The 18,850-nt window shown below is 39.8% G+C and overlaps 1 protein-coding gene across 2 annotated transcripts in view; it reads left to right on the forward strand.

The window, feature by feature from the left end:
- Positions 1-228: 228 nt before the first annotated feature.
- Positions 229-18,850, forward strand: part of ALDH1A2 (aldehyde dehydrogenase 1 family, member A2) — a 53,346-nt gene continuing 34,724 nt past the window's right edge. The window contains exon 1 of one of the 2 annotated variants that reach the window (XM_009994415.1): positions 229-442. In XM_009994415.1, the coding sequence (XP_009992717.1) occupies positions 326-442 (117 nt within the window). In that variant the 5' untranslated portion in view covers positions 229-325. The remainder of the gene's footprint in view (positions 443-18,850) is intronic. The other variant, XM_009994416.1, reaches the window with a different exon arrangement.

Consider the following 18,850-nt stretch of genomic DNA (forward strand, 5'->3'; position numbering starts at 1 on the left):
CCCCGCGCGCCGGGGACCCCGGCCCTGCCGCGAGTAACCGGGGAATCCCCGGGGCCGGGGCGGCTGCGGGCGCTGCGGCTGCGCCGCGCCAGGGAGCGGGGCTGTGCCGCTATCGCCCTAGGTAGGATGGACCTGCCCCCCTGCCTCTGCCCCCATGTCCAATAAGAAGAGACCCGGCTTGACACCTGCCTATATACAGAGGACGAGAGCAACATCTTCAGCGCTGGTCTTTGGAGGGGGGGGGAACCAACCCAAAACATAACACAACATCAGGTCAGAGCGGGGGGCTCGGTGGCACCATAAAACACCCCCGCCCCCCCAGACTATGACTTCCAGTAAAATTGAGATGCCAGGAGAGGTGAAGGCAGATCCTGCAGCTCTGATGGCATCTCTCCATCTACTGCCTTCTCCTACTCTCAACCTTGAAATCAAATACACCAAGGTAAGTTGTGTTCGTTTGTTCTGGCAGGGAAATTCATGGCTTTCTCTCCAAAGGAGGGATTTTTACTTAAATCAGTTTTATTCTGCCCTACCCAACTTGAGTGTAGAGATAAAAAGCTACTAAAAGACTGCCTTGAATCTGTAATAAAGGAGACTGTTTTTTAGCCCTGTAATCATCTGAAAAAACATAGGATAGTAGAAAAGCAAATTAGATCTGTGGGGACTGGCTTTGCCACGTTACTGCTCTTTAAACTTAGTATTTTCTACAGAGCTGTTGGGATTTATTTTCAGTGCAAAGTCAGTAGTTCTCAAATATGTTTCAGTTGCTTTTGAAGTACTGTAGAGGAAGTTTCTATACATACCTGTATATCTCAATCAGGAAATACTTTTTTTTTTTTCCTTCCCTGAATTTACCTTGTGTGCCCAAGGGACTCTTTTACAGTTCCTCGAGGACTCTTAATAGCACCAGGTTGTTACAGCACTGGAACAGGTTTCTCTGCTAACTTCCATGATACTTTAATACACTCTTGAGCAATATTGCAAGAGGGCATATTTTTTCCACTAGCCTTTAAGACTGATTTTCATAAAGAGAGGGTAAAAAACAAACCCTCTGGGTTAGTGCAAAAAAATCTGCTGGTTTTCTAAGGTGTGTTATGGAACTAAATTGTTTTTGTTTATTAAAGTGGGCTTTAGGAACAGTCATTTGGGAACACAATTGGATTTCTTAAATTTGTTGATATCTTTTTAATCTTTAGTATCTTTAGTTAAAGGATGTTTTCCTTTGGAGAAGTTTCAGATGGATTGTATCAACAGATTACAATGTGACTTAGTTTCTAATTACTGAGTAACTTAATAGGAAAATAAGCACATCAGCACTGGGGAAAGGTGATAACATTTTTATCTACCACAAATACAACTTCAGGAGCTTTAAAGCTGATAGGAAACTCATTTTGGATGATGTAGTGCAATTTTTTCCTCCATATCATCACTTGAAAAGCTTTTCATCTTTTGTGTTTTGTAAGCGGATGCCAAAACTAATTTGTCCTCTAATTTGCTACACCAGTTTCATGTTCTAAAAGAATGTTTCAGGAGAAATTAAACTATTTTAGATTTCACTGCATTTTAATGTAAGCTGCAGTATAAAAATTAAATTATGCATATGATTTCCTTGAAAATAATTTAAATAAATAAGGAATGTATTTATTTGATGTGTGGTGTTACACTTTGGGGGCAATCATACTGTGCAAGTAGTATTTGGCATTAATTTTGTTTATTGCTGGTTTCAGTGTAAAATATGCTTCAGGAGTGTTCGGTGGATAATACTTGAGAGTAGTATCATAGTTTGCATAATAAGAGTACTTGGGTTTCTGTGATCTAAAACTAGAGAACTGGTTCTAAAAAGCTTTGAAAAAGATAATGGTCATCAGCAATCATATCTTCCTGTCTGTGAGAACATAAGCTGGAGAGTATGAGTTTAATAATTCAGAATTTATAGTGTTGTGGTCTCAGAAATGTGTACGTTATTACACATTTTATATGGGTGGAACAAGTACAAGAAGGTTATTTTATTTCAATATTAAGTCAGAAACAACGGCAGCATGTTTCTTCTAAGCTTGATGTTGAGAGATCGGGTAACTCCTGGTTGCTTTTGAGAGAAATCTGGCTTGGGACAGGTCTTGAATATTTCTGTCTGTTTTTCTGTCTGTCTCGCTCTTCCCTTCTTTTTCTCTGCAGGAAATATAAGTGATTTATAGATAATTGGAGTCTTCAGCTTGGAGTCTTGTCTTGGGCAGGACTTTTATCCAGGATCCACTTTCCCACCTATTACAAAGAAAAACAACCAAAAATGAAATATTGGATTGTAACTTGATTCTTTCTTTTGGAGGAGTGGTCACTTCATGTCTTAATGACAAACAACTTCCATAAACAATAAATAACACTAGGCTAAAGCACTTCGGGAAAAAAGAAACCCCAACAACCCCAAACCTTGTAAAATCAAACATCTGTAAGCATTCCTAGCAGACTCTCTCCTGCTTGTTAGCTGAGAATTTTAAATACCCAACCAGGACACAGAATTCTTGAAGTCTTTATTACAGCTGTCTCCAAATGGAAAATCTTAACCATTTGGGAGTTAATTCTTTATAAAAAATAGAGGTACCTGTGAACATTCAAACTCAGTGGGGTATTTTTAAAATACATTTTGCCAAATAAATTCTATTTCTGGAATTCTAAAATTGGAAAATAGACAGTTTTTTAAAGATAGAACATGTTAAAATTCCAGGAAACCTTAAATGAGATTTGTCCTGTATGCTGGAATAAAGTAAATTTATTATTCATTAATTTTTAAAACACGACATTGGTCTTGGAATTACTATGAAAGCTCCTTCCAAGAATGCAGATAAAACAAATGCTACACATGTAATTTTCATGTATGTGATTATTTAGCAGAATGAGTGAAACTTGTGAAATGTTCCTCTGGTAAGCAGAAATCTGTGTGCTAAGTCCTTCTGATCTGTAAACCTGACATAGCACACAGAGCCAATGTGTTTTTTCATCAGTCAGAAACAAGACATTTCATGATGAGAATTACATGATGCCATGTTTTTGCATAAGATATGCAGCAGTATTTATTGTGACTTCGATATGGGGAGTCAGCCTATGCTTCTTTAAAAAATCAGCCATTAGAGATATTCTCTCCACCTTTTTAATACCTTTTCACAGTCTCTGAGAAAAAGAAATTGTTTTAGATGTGCTTAGTAGGAACTGGTGAACAGGATACATACCAGACTAGATGATGAGTGTTTAAGCACATGGGGTTAAGTTTTTCTCTGTGGCTGGCAAGTTCTAAAACTGCTGCATGCAAGATCATCTCTGTTTTAATTGTGATAATTCTTCAACATACCACTAAACATTTGGGTTTGCAGGACCTGCAGGATCTGCAGGACAGGGGATCTTCCAGTATTGAATGGAATTAGGTTATTCTGCAGCCCTCCTTGGCTTGTGCTGTGCTCTATGTGTAAGGGGCACAGCAGCAGGAAGGGGATTCAGCCCTTTCCCTGGCAGCAAGTCGTACTTCTACAAAGGTGGACTTTATGGCAGAAACTCTCCCAGAATGGGCTGCTCTAGAAATATCAGATGTGTGAATTAAGTCATAGCATGACATCCAGTGTGTTATTAGCATGTTTTGTGCAGGAAGCATAAAACTGATGGCTCTGAGAACCTGAGAGCTTCTGAAGGTGATGAGACTGTTCTCAGCTTAGTATTATATTGGTGCCTCCTTCTCTCATGCTCTTATGAAACTCCATTCTCCCTGCTGACATTTGGACATCACACAGGTATCTGACAGTAGATGTGGCAGATGCTTCTTTTGTTATGGCACAATCAAATCTACTTTACAAATTATTTTCAGAGTGGTTTTAGTAAGTCACGTTGACTTGGTATGAGAATCCTAGGGTTCTGTCCTGTCCTAGCTCTGTCACTGCAGCATGGAAACTGAGGGAAGACGCGTTCCCAGTTTGCATCATGTTGAGGATGTTTTAACTCTTGTTTCTTGCTTGTCAACTGATTTAAGTGTGATAAAGACTGGAAGAACTTTTGCATAAGGAAAAGTTGGATAAGAATTGTGGGTTTGAGAGCTTTTTATAAAGGAGAGCTCTAAAGGGGTAAGGTTACTGCTCTGCGGCAGTGAACAGGTACAGGAACGTTTCTGTAGTGGTAGCCTGCAAATTGTCCTGTGTAGAAGGATTTGCCTCTGCTTTCACTCCATAGGCTGAAATCAGGTCAGTTTCTAAACACAGATCAGCAAAACTACCCAGCACTTCAACAGAAAACTGTGCAGCAGTTTGTATTAGGTGTAGGCAGACTGCTTCTAACAAATACATTTCAAATTCTCATATCATAAGCATTTGGGTTTTAAGTGTTTTGCTGCTAGGTTTCTGTATTTTAATTCCCATTGTGCTTTCTTGGCATTGCCCAGAAATAAATGCTGCAGAACAGTATTATAATTCTTTTCACCATTTTCAGCATTCGTTTTCCAGATAAAATTCTAGACTGACATTAAGATAGGAGGGAGGAAATCTATTTTACTTAGAATATATGCAGAATCCTTGTAATTTTTTTTAAATTAAGACAAGCTTTGGCAAAACTCAGGTAAGTGATGAATACCTGCTATTTCCTACCTGTCTTTCCCTGAATGAGCTCAGTACTTCAGTTTGAGGTCAGGTTTGGTGAGCTCAGTACATGCTGTCCAGTGACAAAAAGTGGGGCACAGAAAATCTTTGCATGAAAGAGATGACATTTGCATGAAGAGCAGACAGATAAAACACCTTTCTGTTTGTGGAGCCTTCAGCATCTGATGCTGACATGAGATGTGTCCCTCTGTATTATCATATATGAAGTTTTAGGGTATATAGAATCATAGAACTGTTGCGGTTGGAAAAGACCCATATATACTGTGCTTAGATTTACTCTTGTTAAAATCTGCAGTTTGAGTTCTCTTCTAGTGTGTTCATACTTCGTGGTTAGTGTTACAATTCATCAACCCATATAGAAACATCAAACTATTTGTGAACTTCTTTCCAATTAACAGCCTGAACATAGGACTCTTTCTTTCTTCCCAAACCTTTAAGGTCTTCTGCACAAGCTCAGTTTACCTAGGTTTTGCATGAGGGATCAAGAAACAACTGTAGCCTTATGTACAGCTAGTCCTCTGCCTTTGCTTGCTCCAATACAGCTGCTCTAACCATGTTAATTCAAGAGGATTAAAAATACAGAAACTACCAGGCTGAAATAGGCAACAACTAGATAACAACTGCAGATAAATACTGTATTACTGAGTAAGTACCTGTTGTAGCAGTGACCTCTTACTGTGCTGAAGTTTTAGGGAAGAGTGAATCTTTAGGGAAAATACACACTGGTTTAATGCACCACACGGCATAATCCTATATTGCTGGCTAGGCAGAAATGTTCTTCTCTTTGTCCAGCCTGTAAAGTCAGGTGATACACTGAAAGATGAACTGTGCAATTAGTGTTTTTCTCATCTTTTCAAAAATGTTTATTTTCAAATATTACAGTACCAAAGATGCATATTTACCTACACACCAAAACCAGAAGGTCAGTAATAATCGGAGCACTTGGGGGAGTTGAAGAGCAGCCAAATTCATACCCCTGCTCTGAAGCAAACAGAGCAGAAACTTCAATTTGGGTCTCTACTCTCTGGTGGTGGATAGGTCCCAATTTTGCATGCTTTACACCTTTGGCTCACATTCTCTCCTGTTGGATAAGTCACTTGTATGTATTTATGAGGTCTAAAGGATATCAACTTGATAGCCCAGTGGGTAGGACACTCATGGAGGAAAAGTACAATTCAGATCTTTGCTCCGAGGATACTCATGATATTGGATAGGGCAAGGATTTGATCTCAGATATACGTCTGTCTAGGCATTGACTCGTAACTACTGCAGTATTGAGCTGAGATAATGTGTCCTGAACACAGACTTTCATTCTGATGAAAAATCTCACTTTAATTCTCCATTCTGTCCTTCAAAAACATTTCCCACAGAAGTTCACCAGTCACGGTACATTAGCATAATAAATTTCTGTCTTGATGTATCCACATTTTCTGATAAATCCCAACGGTGCATAGACTGTTGATGATCTCTGCTCGCTTGTCTGTCTCCCTGTCCATGCAAAATTGTTGCACACAGACCTTGATGGGCTCTGCCAGCTTTGTTCCCAGGAGCACCTTACAATGGAACCACCATATCCATTTATCTTCCCTTCTTTACAATGCCCATTAACAGCTGTCCTCACTAAACTGTCCATAGACATTGCAAGTCATTGGGAGGATACCAGCATCTAAGAATAATTTGAACCTTCCATTCCAGCAGACGTTCTTTGCATTTACTACCTTTGGCAAATTTAATCTATCCTGGAGTTGCCCAGATGCATTTTAACTTCAGTTCCAGTGATATTTTCTTCAGTGCTCTGATCAGTCAGAATATTTTTCTCTGCAAACTATGTACCTTACTATAAATGAATGCAAAAGCAGGTGAGCCAAGATATTGATTGCTAGTGAAGGGGCACCTTGCTATTAACCTCTTTCCAAGGAGAATTATCCATTTATTTCCAGTCTTTTTATCTTATCTCTTAACCACTTTTTAATCCATGGCAGGACTTTATCTTTCACCATATGGTTACTAACTTTCCTTAATAGCCTCTTGCTAAGGACTTTATCATCAAAAGCCTTTTTAAAGTCTAAATAAATTATATTCACTGATTCATCTTGGCTCCTCATTTGACTAACTATCTTCCAAGAAATCTCACAGGTTTAGAGAGATAAATGACAAAAGATGAGTTCAGTGGTCCGTATCATAAATTCTTAGTCAGATCCTGTATAAAGTCACATTTCTTCTTTTACAGTTTTGCAGCTATCTTTCCTGAGGCTGAACTGTAACATTTTGTTATTAATTTTTTTGCAAATTGTTAAAATGCTGTCCACTTCTAAAAAAACACTGTTTGTTTTCTTAAAGAGTAGAACTCCCTCTCTGAAACAAGTAACCAAAACATCAGCTTCAGTTCAGCTGAAAGAAATGAGAAACAAAAAGCACATTTATACAGAGACATCACTACATGGAAGCTATGTAAATACAACATAAGTACAGATGTGTAAAGGTTTAAAAAAATCTTCAGGAGGCTGCAGTTCTGTGCAGTCGTCTAGTGAGGAATCCTCAGACAAGTGCTGGCATCCCTACTCAATCAAAAATAAGTGCCTACATAGCTATGTGAAGGCTTACTACTAAAAATGATATGGAGAAAGATGAAGTCTAAAAATTATTGCCATCCAAGGGCCCAATCATTCATTGCTTTTGTGCTTCCTCAAATGAACAGAGGAATTCCAGCTCCCACGAATACTACACCTCACTGTTTTTTCTCCAAAGCTTAAGTTCCATATTTCAGAATTTGTCAAAACCATATTTCTTCTGACCAGCATTTTCTGTTACTTTTAATAGCACTTTGCCTTCGTGGTGTGAACGCAACACATCGATTTTAAGTGGAGCAGAGTAGCTAAGTTGTAGGAGCAGTTCATTACTAGAAGTATGATATGTGAAGCCACATCAAAGCGTTGCTGCCATAGGATTGCTGAAATAGTCTCCAACTGACAAAAGAAAAAAAGGACTTCGTTCTTGTTCACTTGAAGTCAGCTCCTTTCCTGGAGAGCCTAGAGAACTAGATTTTTACCTTATGACTTGAAACATAATACGTTCCAGCTTTGGAGTGAAGTGGGAAAATATTTCCAAGCAGAGAACCATCCACATCAAATTCTGTGACCCAAATGAAAATGTTTAAGGTCAGCTCAACCTCAGTTGACCTCAGCTGGAGGTTAAAACACAAGGGCCACAGTGACCACTGAGGTATATAGACTTTAATCTGCCAGGGATTCATAGGTAATGAAGACTTTACATTGGACTCGGCATCTAAAGGGATGTTGGTAGGACAGCTGTGGAGAGATCTTGGACAGGTGTTGTGGTTACAAAAAGAATATGCTTTGCTAATTTCCATGTGAATTTCCAGTATGCCCCTATTTAAAATAAGTGAGTAACAAGAATGCCATTTTGATTCTTTGGGTCACAGAGAGGAAGGAAGTGTTGGACAGAAGAACAGGCTGCAGCTGCTTGACTGAACTGGGATGGGAAGAGGATGCCAGGGAGACACTGTTGTCTTACCATGCTCTGGCCATCTTGCAATGATTACACAAAATCCTTGTTTTGACTTAGAAAATCAGAAAGTGCCTTTCTCTACAGAAATTCCAAACAGACCCATTTAAACAGGTAAAGGCTAAAGTTCCTCTCTAAGGTGGATTTATTTCCTGATTTCTCATTTATTTCCAATGCAGAGCTATTTACTATTTCAGGTAAATACAGGTATTATTTGACTGTCATATAAAAGCTGATGGTCAGCATGCCTTAAATTTGGCCTTCAGTAACTAGAGCTGGTCAGAACCTCAAGTCTATATTTCACCTGAAATAAAATATCTCCAGTTGGAAGGTCTTCAGGTCTGTGCTGTGGTGTTGTTCTCACACACTTCTGTGGAAAAAATACCATTTAATACATCATCATCATCACTCCCACCACCACCTTATATCCTTATATCCTTAGTGGCTTTTGTGCAATTCCTAGTGTCTCAGCTTTTGAAAACTGGAAGAATTGAGATGCTTTCACATTTGGATTTCTTTCAGGAACTTTAGTTCAACTCTTTGCAGCACAGTTGGGACTGAAACACCCTTGTCTTGGACATGGCCTTTAAATGATCTTTGGTGAATTGCTGGTGTTAGATTTTTATTTGAGTGTCCAGAGTAATATTTTTTTAATTGTCATATTCTAATGTTCAAAATATTGGCTCTGCTTTTCTTCCCTTTGCCCTAGAACACATATTAAATTTTGGCTAGAAACATAATGTAATTTAGTATAGCTAAATCAGGATCCCCTCCCAAATAAGCAGCCATTTCTGGAAATACCTTCAATCTCCTTTTTACCTTTCATAGCCAGATTGTTGTCAGAACCTACTGACTCTCCCAGAGCCAATATTTGCTTATTTATTAATCTTATGCTTTTCTTGATGTTTGGGGTTTTTTTATGTTACCTTTTTCATACTTCAGAATATTTAGTAGCAGTTCTTAATTTTCAATTTGTGTTTTGCAGCCTTTTAAAGTGAGCTGCTTCTCCCCCCCATTTCTTTTTGTATCTTCCTGCTTAGCTTCCCCATTTATTTTCTAGCTTGTGTTTCCCGTTTTTAGTCTTGGGAATGCAAATCTTCTTTGACTCTTTCAGATTCTTAAGCTTCCATGCTGATTCTATGGATTTTAATTTCCTAGCTTCAAGCAGGGAGTTTCTAAGTTATTTCCTCTTAGAAAAAAAATCTGCTTCTTGAAGTTTAGTATCCCAGAGAGTGGGGCTTCTTCATGTGTTTCTCTCCTGCAATGAAGTTGAAATTATTAATGTGGTAACCATTTCTCAGGGGTTTAGACACAATTTTTAGTCCTTGACAGGACTATCTCAAATGTTGTTTAGATTAGGATACAGAAAACTATGTCCTCTATGTGCTGTCTCAGTGCAGCTCTAACTGAACTAATATGCAGTTAATATTGCACCAGTCTTACTGACTTCATATTCTTTTTCCACTTTCGTGCCACTTTGGTGTCTGCTATCCAGAAGTCTGTACTTCACTCCTGCTATTATCCTTCATGATCTACACTGCCTCTATACCTGTGGGTCTATGTTATGTGTTACATTTTTCTTCCAAGAAATATCACACAATTCCTTGCACACAAGAGCTATTCTCCCCTCTCTGCAGCCCAACGTGTCCTCCCTACGTAGCTAGAAATCTTGGTATGCCTCTGATAATTCTCTTCCCCTTATGCTCAAAATGTGGTGGGTTTTCTACCTCTCCCTGACACAGTCCAGGTCACCCATTTTCACACTTGGATTTCTTATGCTCCTTTATAGGCACTTGCACTTTTATTTTCTAACTGTCATGTGACCTAGATGAAAACTGTGATTGAGTTCGTTGAAAAGTCTGTCCAGTCTTTTCAGCTCAACCACTAAAGCACCTCCCAGTGACATTGCACCTCACTGTCATTTACCCTTCTGCTGGTGCAAAAATCCTTAAAACAGATATTAGATTTCTATTGGCTTCAATACTTTACACTGTCAAATTGATTTGAAAAGGCATTTATGTAACTGTAAGTTGGATACCTAGAGTATGGCGGGTCTTTTTAGGGAACCACTTCATTTTGTTGTTTGAAACATATTTGGAGTTTATTTAAAATGTTCTTTGCATTCAGCCATATAAGTACTGCCTTATATCCATGAGGTATTTTCAAAATTTACCAGTGGGTTTCTTTTTTCAGCTGTAACTTTTCAGCTGTCACAGAGATGGCTTAAGTTTATTCTTGAGTGGTTGAAAACTACCAAGAAATTACCACCAGCCTTTCCAAATCAAGGGCTTTTTTCTCTCCAGATTCTTCAGTTGTGATGGATGGTGGCAGCAGGCTGGTACCTGAATGGCCTGCATGGACCTTGAGAAACATGCACATGTTTTTCAGGACATTGGCTAAGTCTTCACCCCCTTTTCCATCAGTGCTTAATGTCAAAAAAGGTCTTCCTCTTACTCACCACACTTGCTTTACCACAGCTATTTAATTGCCTCTTCTGTCTGTGCGTGATGTCTGTGGGATGTTGTTTTCCTGAGAGGTGAGGCTCAGGCTTTGCTTTCTTCAGTTATCCATCTGAAACTGTGGCATGAGACTAACAGTAAATGGGTTAGCTGTGCTGTTGATGGCCTAGACTTTGTGGTCCAGCCCTTTGGTAGTGATTCTAAGATCCATTAGTTACATACTACTAAAGACATTTTTAGCTAGCATCACTGACCTGCAAGTGTTAATATTCTGCTCCTTCCATCAAAGCTTTTAGAAAGCATTAATTGATTCAGTCTCACTATAAAACTGGTGACAAGGCTCCTTCACAGATGGGGGAGTTTAAATTTGTGGGAGTGTAACCATGACTAACTCAGACAATAGGTCAGTGTCAGAGGCAGGATCTCTTGCTAAACCAGCCAGATTACTAGGAGAGAAAATATTTTTTTTTCCTGTATGTACTATTCTGGGATATGGAAATACAGATTAACTTCAGAGCCAGCGTTCACCTGTGGATGTGTCTGCAGTTCTGTATGGTATTAATTACACACTTTTCTGTGCTCTCACCTGAACATGTGCACACAGTGTAAATTAAAAGCCCCCTTCCTTTGTGCTCTCTGCTCTCTTTCTGTGTCACTTTTAACAGTCTGTGTTGCTATTCCTTTGGGTGTTGTCTGGGAGGCAGTGACCTCCTTGCTGGACAATCTGTATAATGAGTTCAAATGAAGCTGGAGCTTGCAGTGTTGCTTTCCTCTACTTTCTTCTTGGGAGGAGGAATATGTACATTGGTGCAATGCACTGACAGTATGGGAAGTCCAGGTTGCTTTCTCTGGTGTGGTTTCTATTCTCTTTTCTAAGGTTTTGTTTCAGTAGGTTACTCCAACATGGAGGGAGAGAAGGAAGGCCCTGCTATTTAGATGACAACCAGGAGCCCAGTGCATAACATGTCCAGTGACTGGTGTAGCACAGCTCTTCCTTCCATCAGCCAAGACACTAGCATTTAATGTTTGGATTCTAGCTGGAACACAAATGTGTTCATTCTCTTGCTCTCTGCCTCAGTTCATTTATCTCCTTGAGGGAATAACAGGACAAATCCTTGATAACTTATTTCCTGGTTAGAAGCCTTTACCTGCTTTCCTAGAGTGGTTTCTTGTGACTGGGAGCCTTTGTGGTCAGTTCTTCCAGCTGTTTGCCTAAATGGTCTTCAGGGAGACTAAAAGCAGTGAACCTGGAATAACAACATTTGACTTGAGCTAGGTCCCATGAGAATTTAGTTATTACTTAATGGATTGGATTGGCGACATACCTTGTACCAGATAACTGCCAAAGGTTGCATGAAATTAACCTTCCCAAACAGACAGTTATTGGTCTAGTCCTTGCAGAAAGCTGGGCATTGGGTGACATGTGTTCGTTGTAATTAATACTGGTTTTCATACCTTTAGATGTCAAGAGCATTTGCAGTGTCTGGGTGAAAAGTTTCTCAGATTAATGTCTTGATGGTGATTTTAGCCACTTAGTGATCGTGTGTCATTGTGTTCACTACACTGAACATAAATCCTGTTTTGTAAACAGCAGGGAGACTAATGAGGTTTGCCCACATTCTGGTATCATTACAAGGGGTTCCAGCAGAGAAAAAGGGAGTTTGGTAAGAAAGACGAAAAGAAACATGAATTTTAAAGGAAATGGGGGAAAAAAAATAATATCTCAGGACTGCATGTGCAAACATTTAGTTTTAAGGAAGGCTTTTTATTGACAAGACTTACAATCTGCTTTGTTCATTTAAGGAAATCTCCGTGTAGTTAGGTTTTGCTTTTGCCTTCGTCAATTTTTTTTAATGCTGCATGTTTGGCAAAAGTAAGTTTCATGTTTTTAATTTACATAAAGTTATTAGTCTCCTTCTATTTAAAGGTAAATAGAAGAGCTCATTTTTCATGCAGGCCTACATCTCTATACAGAATAGCTTGCCAGTCATCTATAAAGCTGTTACTCTCTTAACAAATATTGGCATTATTTTGCTCCACCTTGAAGTATTTTATTTGCTTGGGACTGTAATCAGCTCTTGCAAGAATGCTTCACATCCAGTTTTAGTCTTAGCACCACAGTGTACTTTGGGGTGTAAATTTGTCAGGTATCCAAGCACAGCAGGATACTTTGACAGCTAAAGCCCAGTTCTCCCCAGTCAGCCTTATGAATAATAAAAAGTAGAATGGCCTGTTCCAGTTTTGCATATGTAAAGTCAATAGCTTATCAACAGAAAGAACTGGAGAAGAAATCAGAACTGAATTCTGACTAAAGGCAATCAAGCTCAAGGTTTCTTCTCCCCAGAAGCATATGCTAAAGTAAATAAGTCGGTATTTTCCAAGACTTTTTAAAATCATTTTCAGCCTGAGAGATTTTGTTGCAGCATTGAATGAGGAGAGGTATTGGGTTCCTCTTGAAGAGCAGAAAGGGTTTATAAATCAGACTTCTGGGAATTGTTATCTCACAACTTCTTCTAACAAACACAACAATTTGTTTTAAAGGCTTTCACCAAAGATGTCGTAAGTGGTAATCCCTATGTTGTAAGTGGGTACTTAATGTGATTTAACTTAATGCTGATGATGCAAGGCTCTTCTCCCCCAAAGCCCATTAAGAACATCCAATTTTCTGGTAGACTAAGACTCCTGCTTACTAGCGTAGAGATAAGTGACTGTTTAACCAGGACAATAAGGAATAGTTTCAAGCCAAGGCTGCAAAACTGAGTGGCCGCAAAACTGGTCTTTGTGAATGTCACAAGGAATTGAATGAAAATGTAACAAGCTGGATTTTTTTTTTTTAGTAGTTTGAACTTCTGTATGTACAGACGTACACACAGGCACTTTCAGTCCTGTAATGAGTAGACTGGTGAATATCATTACTTACAATATTAGTAAGCATGGTCTAGGTAGAAAAGGGCCAGTGCAAGCCCTTGTGTAAATTAAATAAACTGTCACAAACCGAGCTTTATTGCATGTCGCCCTAAAGTGCTGATAATTCTCACAGTTTATCCAAGATAATGCTCCTTATACTGCATGCTTGCTTGTGTGACCTCTTGTGGACTCTCTACATGTAGAGTGACATGAAAGCAAATGTGACTGGCATCATTTAGCAAAACACGCTAGCAGTAATACTCAAAAATATTCAGGATGCAAAGTAGAACTGAAGGCAAACTTCTGGCAAAGCCTCTGGCTGCTCACTTGGGTCTAATACAGCGTTAGCACTTTGCAGGTCAGTGGCTCTGCTATTTGTCTCTGACCTAACAGATCTGGAGTTCTTCACATCAAAACCAAGTCTTGCTGAGCTGAGATCAAACGTGTTAAGGTAAGGATCTTGCCAGTGATTTATCGTGCCAGGGAGGGTGATCAGGCCATAAGGGGCCACTGCAAATGAAGTTGACATTCCAGTGATTTCTCATGTGAAGTTATAAGGTAATTTTCTCAGAGCTTTTAAGTCAAACTAAATTTGCCAATTGTATTTTTCTGTGTTGCCTATAGTGTCTGAAATCCTAGTAGGAGTGTTTATTTATCCAGCATAACTAATTTCAAAGTAAGAACTTCTTTGGTGGAGAACATTTTAAGTGGCAGTTACCTACAAGTGATGATCTGCTAGATTTTTAAATGGCAGGACATGTTTCCCATGTAGAAATAAATAGATCATGCTGGTTTATGCCATGCATAATGAGCATACAAGCCTTGCAACGCACAAACAATGCAAAACACAAGGAAACTATACAGGCTAATACTATTCTTGTTTGTACACCATCCTCATTCCCACCATTTCAAATGAGTGCTTGTGGAAGGGAGGGTTCCAGGATCAAGTTCTTAATAGCCACAACTTCATTAAAGCCCAGTGACAGCCCAATAATTGATGTTGTAAACACGTACTCCCTCCTCTCCACTCCAGATTAGTAGGTTTTTAGAAATCTTCCATTATTTCATTTTTTAAGCTGCAGTAAGTGACATCAAGGATCATAAAAAACACTTGACATCCTTACCCAGATCATTGACCATTGGCTTTTCTTTGTTATTAGTGGAAATGTAGAGCATACGTGGTGGGTTTTTTTTAATCATCCCGGCTTCAGAAGCAGAGTTTTCTGATGCAGTTTAGCAAGACAGTAAATGTTTTTCAGCAATTAAAGACAGCCCCACAAGTGAAAGGATAAATAAAGCTTAGGAGCTTAGTTTCTTAGGAATGCATGAAATATTACCTGAGCTATGGGAAAGTGTTATTGCTGCTGTATTGTGCTTACTAGCAACGGATAACTTCTTCATTAACTGAAAAAAAAAAAAAAAAAAAAATAGAAATTACTTGGAGGAAAGCGATTATGTGCTGTTAGTAAAGTTTCTTCCCACAGGTTTAATAAGGCAGCCAAAAGGAGTGAAATGTTTGTGGTGGGTATAGTTCAACAGGCAATACAATCTGAAGTGTCTTCTCTTTAGATTAATTTTCTTTAACAACCAGGCGCAAAATAATCCCTTTAATGAGACTGAACCGAAATAACGGATGCTGTAGCAGCATGTGGCATAGTGAGAAACTGAAATAGAAAAGGGCATCATCCTAATTTTGCAGCCTGGGTTTTGTGCAGGAAATACTGGGGGGGGGGAAGGGAGGAGGAAAGTAAGCATGCTACCTCATGTTGTTAAGACTTTCTTAACTAATTACTCAAACTTCCTAATTCAAAATCATACAAACAAAAACGTTTGGATAAGCTGGCAGTTTTTTCAAATGGGTGCCCCCTACAGCTTAGAAAATAAACATGACAGGTTTCCCTGTCTGATGTGCTGCCATTTGCAAAAGAACAGACCCAACTCTCCAAAAGACAGAAGACTAATTAAGACAGGAAGACAGGCAGGTCAAACATTTGGTGTGAGGGATTTGGGACATAGTGGTGAAAAAAAATGATGTTACATTCCACTTTCACAGCAGAGTGACAGGAGGCTTCAAGCCCTTTCTCCAATTCCATTTGCTGCTGCTGCAGTGGCACCCAATTTCTAGTGTTCCCATCCCCGAACCTGCCCGTGGGCTGGCTCAGCAGGGGACTTGCTGTATCCACCTTTAAGCTCCTAAACAAGATGTCCAGATGAGTGGGCTGTGCAGCCACCACTGGAGAGACAGGCAACTGAGGATGCCTGAGAGGGCAAGTACTACCCTGAGGGAATGCTGCTCCCTCTCCTCCCACCCCTGGGGACTGGTTAAAGCCCTATTTGTGGTAGACTGTGTCTGTAAAAGCCATGGCCAGTATCCTGCTAGCTCTGATGTGCAAACGAGCTTTAAAAAAATAAATAAACAAACACGTTCTGGATTTGTTTGGCCCTGGCAGACCTTGCAGGCTCTAGAACAGGTGTCAAGTGAAACAGCTGTCTCCCCCAGTACAAACATCCCTGTGGAGGCTCCCACTGAAACCAGTTGGGTTTTTCCTTTTATTTTACTGTGGGTGGGACTGGACCTCTAGTGGCTGTAAAGCAGCTATGGCCACAGAAGCCTGCTTGCTAGAATGAAATTCAGTGTAATGTTCAGTGTAACTCAGATATGGTTTACTTTTACTACTCTTAAACAAAAAATGCAGTTCCTCCACAGTTGAAAGTCACCTCATTACAAGAACCAAAACCTGGGTAACTTCTGCAGGACTATTACTGCTTTGTGGTAACTACAAGAAGTGACATGGTAGCCATTTGTGTGCTCAAGCTGGCCAGCCTGCTTTGATGTATGCAGATGTCTCCTCTGAAAGCCATGCAGTCATTGGCACTGCCCAACGAAAGGCTTTTCGGCCTTGAGAAGCAAGATTCTGCACTGGGAATGTGTGGGGAGGTTACCTCAAAGTCCATGGCCAATTCATCATGATTTGTTCACTGCCAGCAAGGAGCAGCCTCTTGCTGTTCACCTGAACAGTCCCCGTCTTAAAAGTAAACTAAAATGGCACTGCAGCTGAGTCGCTGGGCAGTCAGCTGGGCTGCCTTTTGCTTTCCTTGTGCCTCCTGTTAAACGAGGTTTTCACTGATTCCATAGGCAGCTGTTGGTTTCCAGTCACTCCCAGGAGTGCCCCACAAGCTCTGGCTAGAACGTGAGAGATTTGTTGTATCAAGACAGCCATAAAAGTGAAGGAAAACAAAGCTTGAGAAAATATACAAGCTGCACCTCTGATTGCCAATCCCTTCTACTTCATTCCCTTACAATTGTACTAATCATTAGGACTCTTGAAATGTTTCCAAAGGAGAGGAAATGAAGTTGCTGAGATGGGAAAGGATATGAAATTTCCTGACCAGACTGAGGCACAGGTGCCCGGGTATCTGTGATGTTATGCAGTATTTACCAAGGGAAATGCTGCTGCTGGATTTTTTGCATGCCTCTAAAATTGTTCTATGTCCCCCTCACCAAAAAAAAGTGCCATTGTGTATTTCTTAATGCCTCCAGCTATGAGAAGATGCTGAGGGCTGAACAGCTGTGAGTCCTTTATAAACTGCTTTGGCATCTGATGCCCCTTCCCCCATCCTTGCAGATTTAACGTCAAAGGCTCTCTAAGGAGAAAGTCACATATGAAAAAAAGATTTTTGATGGAATGAAACTACAACCAGCTACTAAATCAATTGAGCTAGGAAATTCCCATTCCTTCCTCCATTCATCCAGAACCATATCTCCTGTGGGAAGCCATTATTATTTGGATGTTAAAATCCTCTTCCTGTACCAAAAAAACATATTTGGAGCTGCAACAGTACAAAAACATTGTTTTTTAAATCCATGGGAAAATAATTCCACCTCCAAAGAGCTGAATGCTAGGCCACTGTCTGGCCACTGGCTGATGCTCTTACTTAGACAGCTGGGGAGCCTGAGGAAAATGTCTGATGACATCATCACTAAGCAATATTGAATTAAGAATGTAGAACATCATTTCACTCACACATCATTTGAGAACATTTTCAAGAAAGGAAATGAAAAGTTACATTGTTGCCACATGTGTTGATTACTCCTATAAATTAAAGGAGCTCAAATTACTTTTTTCTATGTTTTAAGGGAAGACAATGCAAAAAATGTGAGGCAGTGAGCATGCAGGCATCCCCAGTGAATTTCAAAATCAATTCCATTCTCCAAATCCAGGGCTAGCCCCTGGGTGGACATGAGAGGGAATCTGTGGTGCTGTGACACCAAATCTCATTCAGCAAAGAGCTGCAAAGGAGGTGCTAGTTCTGTGCTGTATGTTTATAAACACCCCAACAAGGTTTTGTACTTACTTCCTCTGCGTAAATAGTGATGAAAACACAAAATCCTATCCATTTTCACCCTGCTCTAAACTTTGCTACTACAGCATTGCAGACTAGAGTGTTCAGCCAGGTTTTGTATCCATCCCTTTCTCCTTGAATGCTCATCACTCCAATTACCTGCACGGTTTGACAAGAACAGTAAGTCACTAATTGTTAGTAAGCCAACTGGGACAGGTGGCTACTTAAACAATATATTGTAGCTGTTTATTTGTAAAGCTTAATTTGTTTTGCTTTATGCTAAAAACATTTTCTCTTGGCTTGATTTCAAAACTGATGAGTATCCAAAAATGCTACTGAACTCAGTGCATAATGCTTTTGAAGTGCAGGTCTTATGGAAAATTGCAATTTATTATTTCCTTTCAATTGCATGTCAGCAGAGTCTCAAAGTAACTTATATTTTTACATGTAGCTTTGAATTTTTCTTTTCCTTTGTATACTTTTTTGTACGATGGTATCTCAAAGGTTCTGAACAGTCATGTACCCTGCAGGGTGGGTGAGACTGCTTCCTTGATTAGTCTATGGCACTTTGTCAACAGCAACTGTATGTGATTAACCATGGGCATAACCTGAACCTAGGAAATGCATGGTTGGGCCAGTATCTTGCAAAGTTCCGTCAAAAGGTCTATGAGAACGTGTGTGTGAGGGAGAGGTTATTGTCAGTACTGGAGGGATGTGCCTGTTCTTCTAAGAAAATGCCATGTCCTCTCCAACTTTCATTTGGAAAGGAACTGAAGTTATGAAGAGATCTTTATGATGGATCTCATGAGAAAGATGACTCTCCAAGGGGCATTCTCACAGGGGCAACCCAGAGCTTCCAACCACACCTGTTACACTATGAGGCCTGTTTGCAACTTCCTCATGCTCACCTGCCACCTCAGCTCTGCGTGTGCCCGAGGCAGCATTGCTGGTGAACAAACAGCATTTCCTTTCCTCCTTAAGCCA

The sequence above is a fragment of the Chaetura pelagica genome, unplaced genomic scaffold, assembly GCF_000747805.2.
Source record: "Chaetura pelagica isolate M959 unplaced genomic scaffold, ChaPel_1.0 scaffold222, whole genome shotgun sequence".
In the NCBI taxonomy this organism is placed as follows: Eukaryota; Metazoa; Chordata; class Aves; order Apodiformes; family Apodidae; genus Chaetura; species Chaetura pelagica.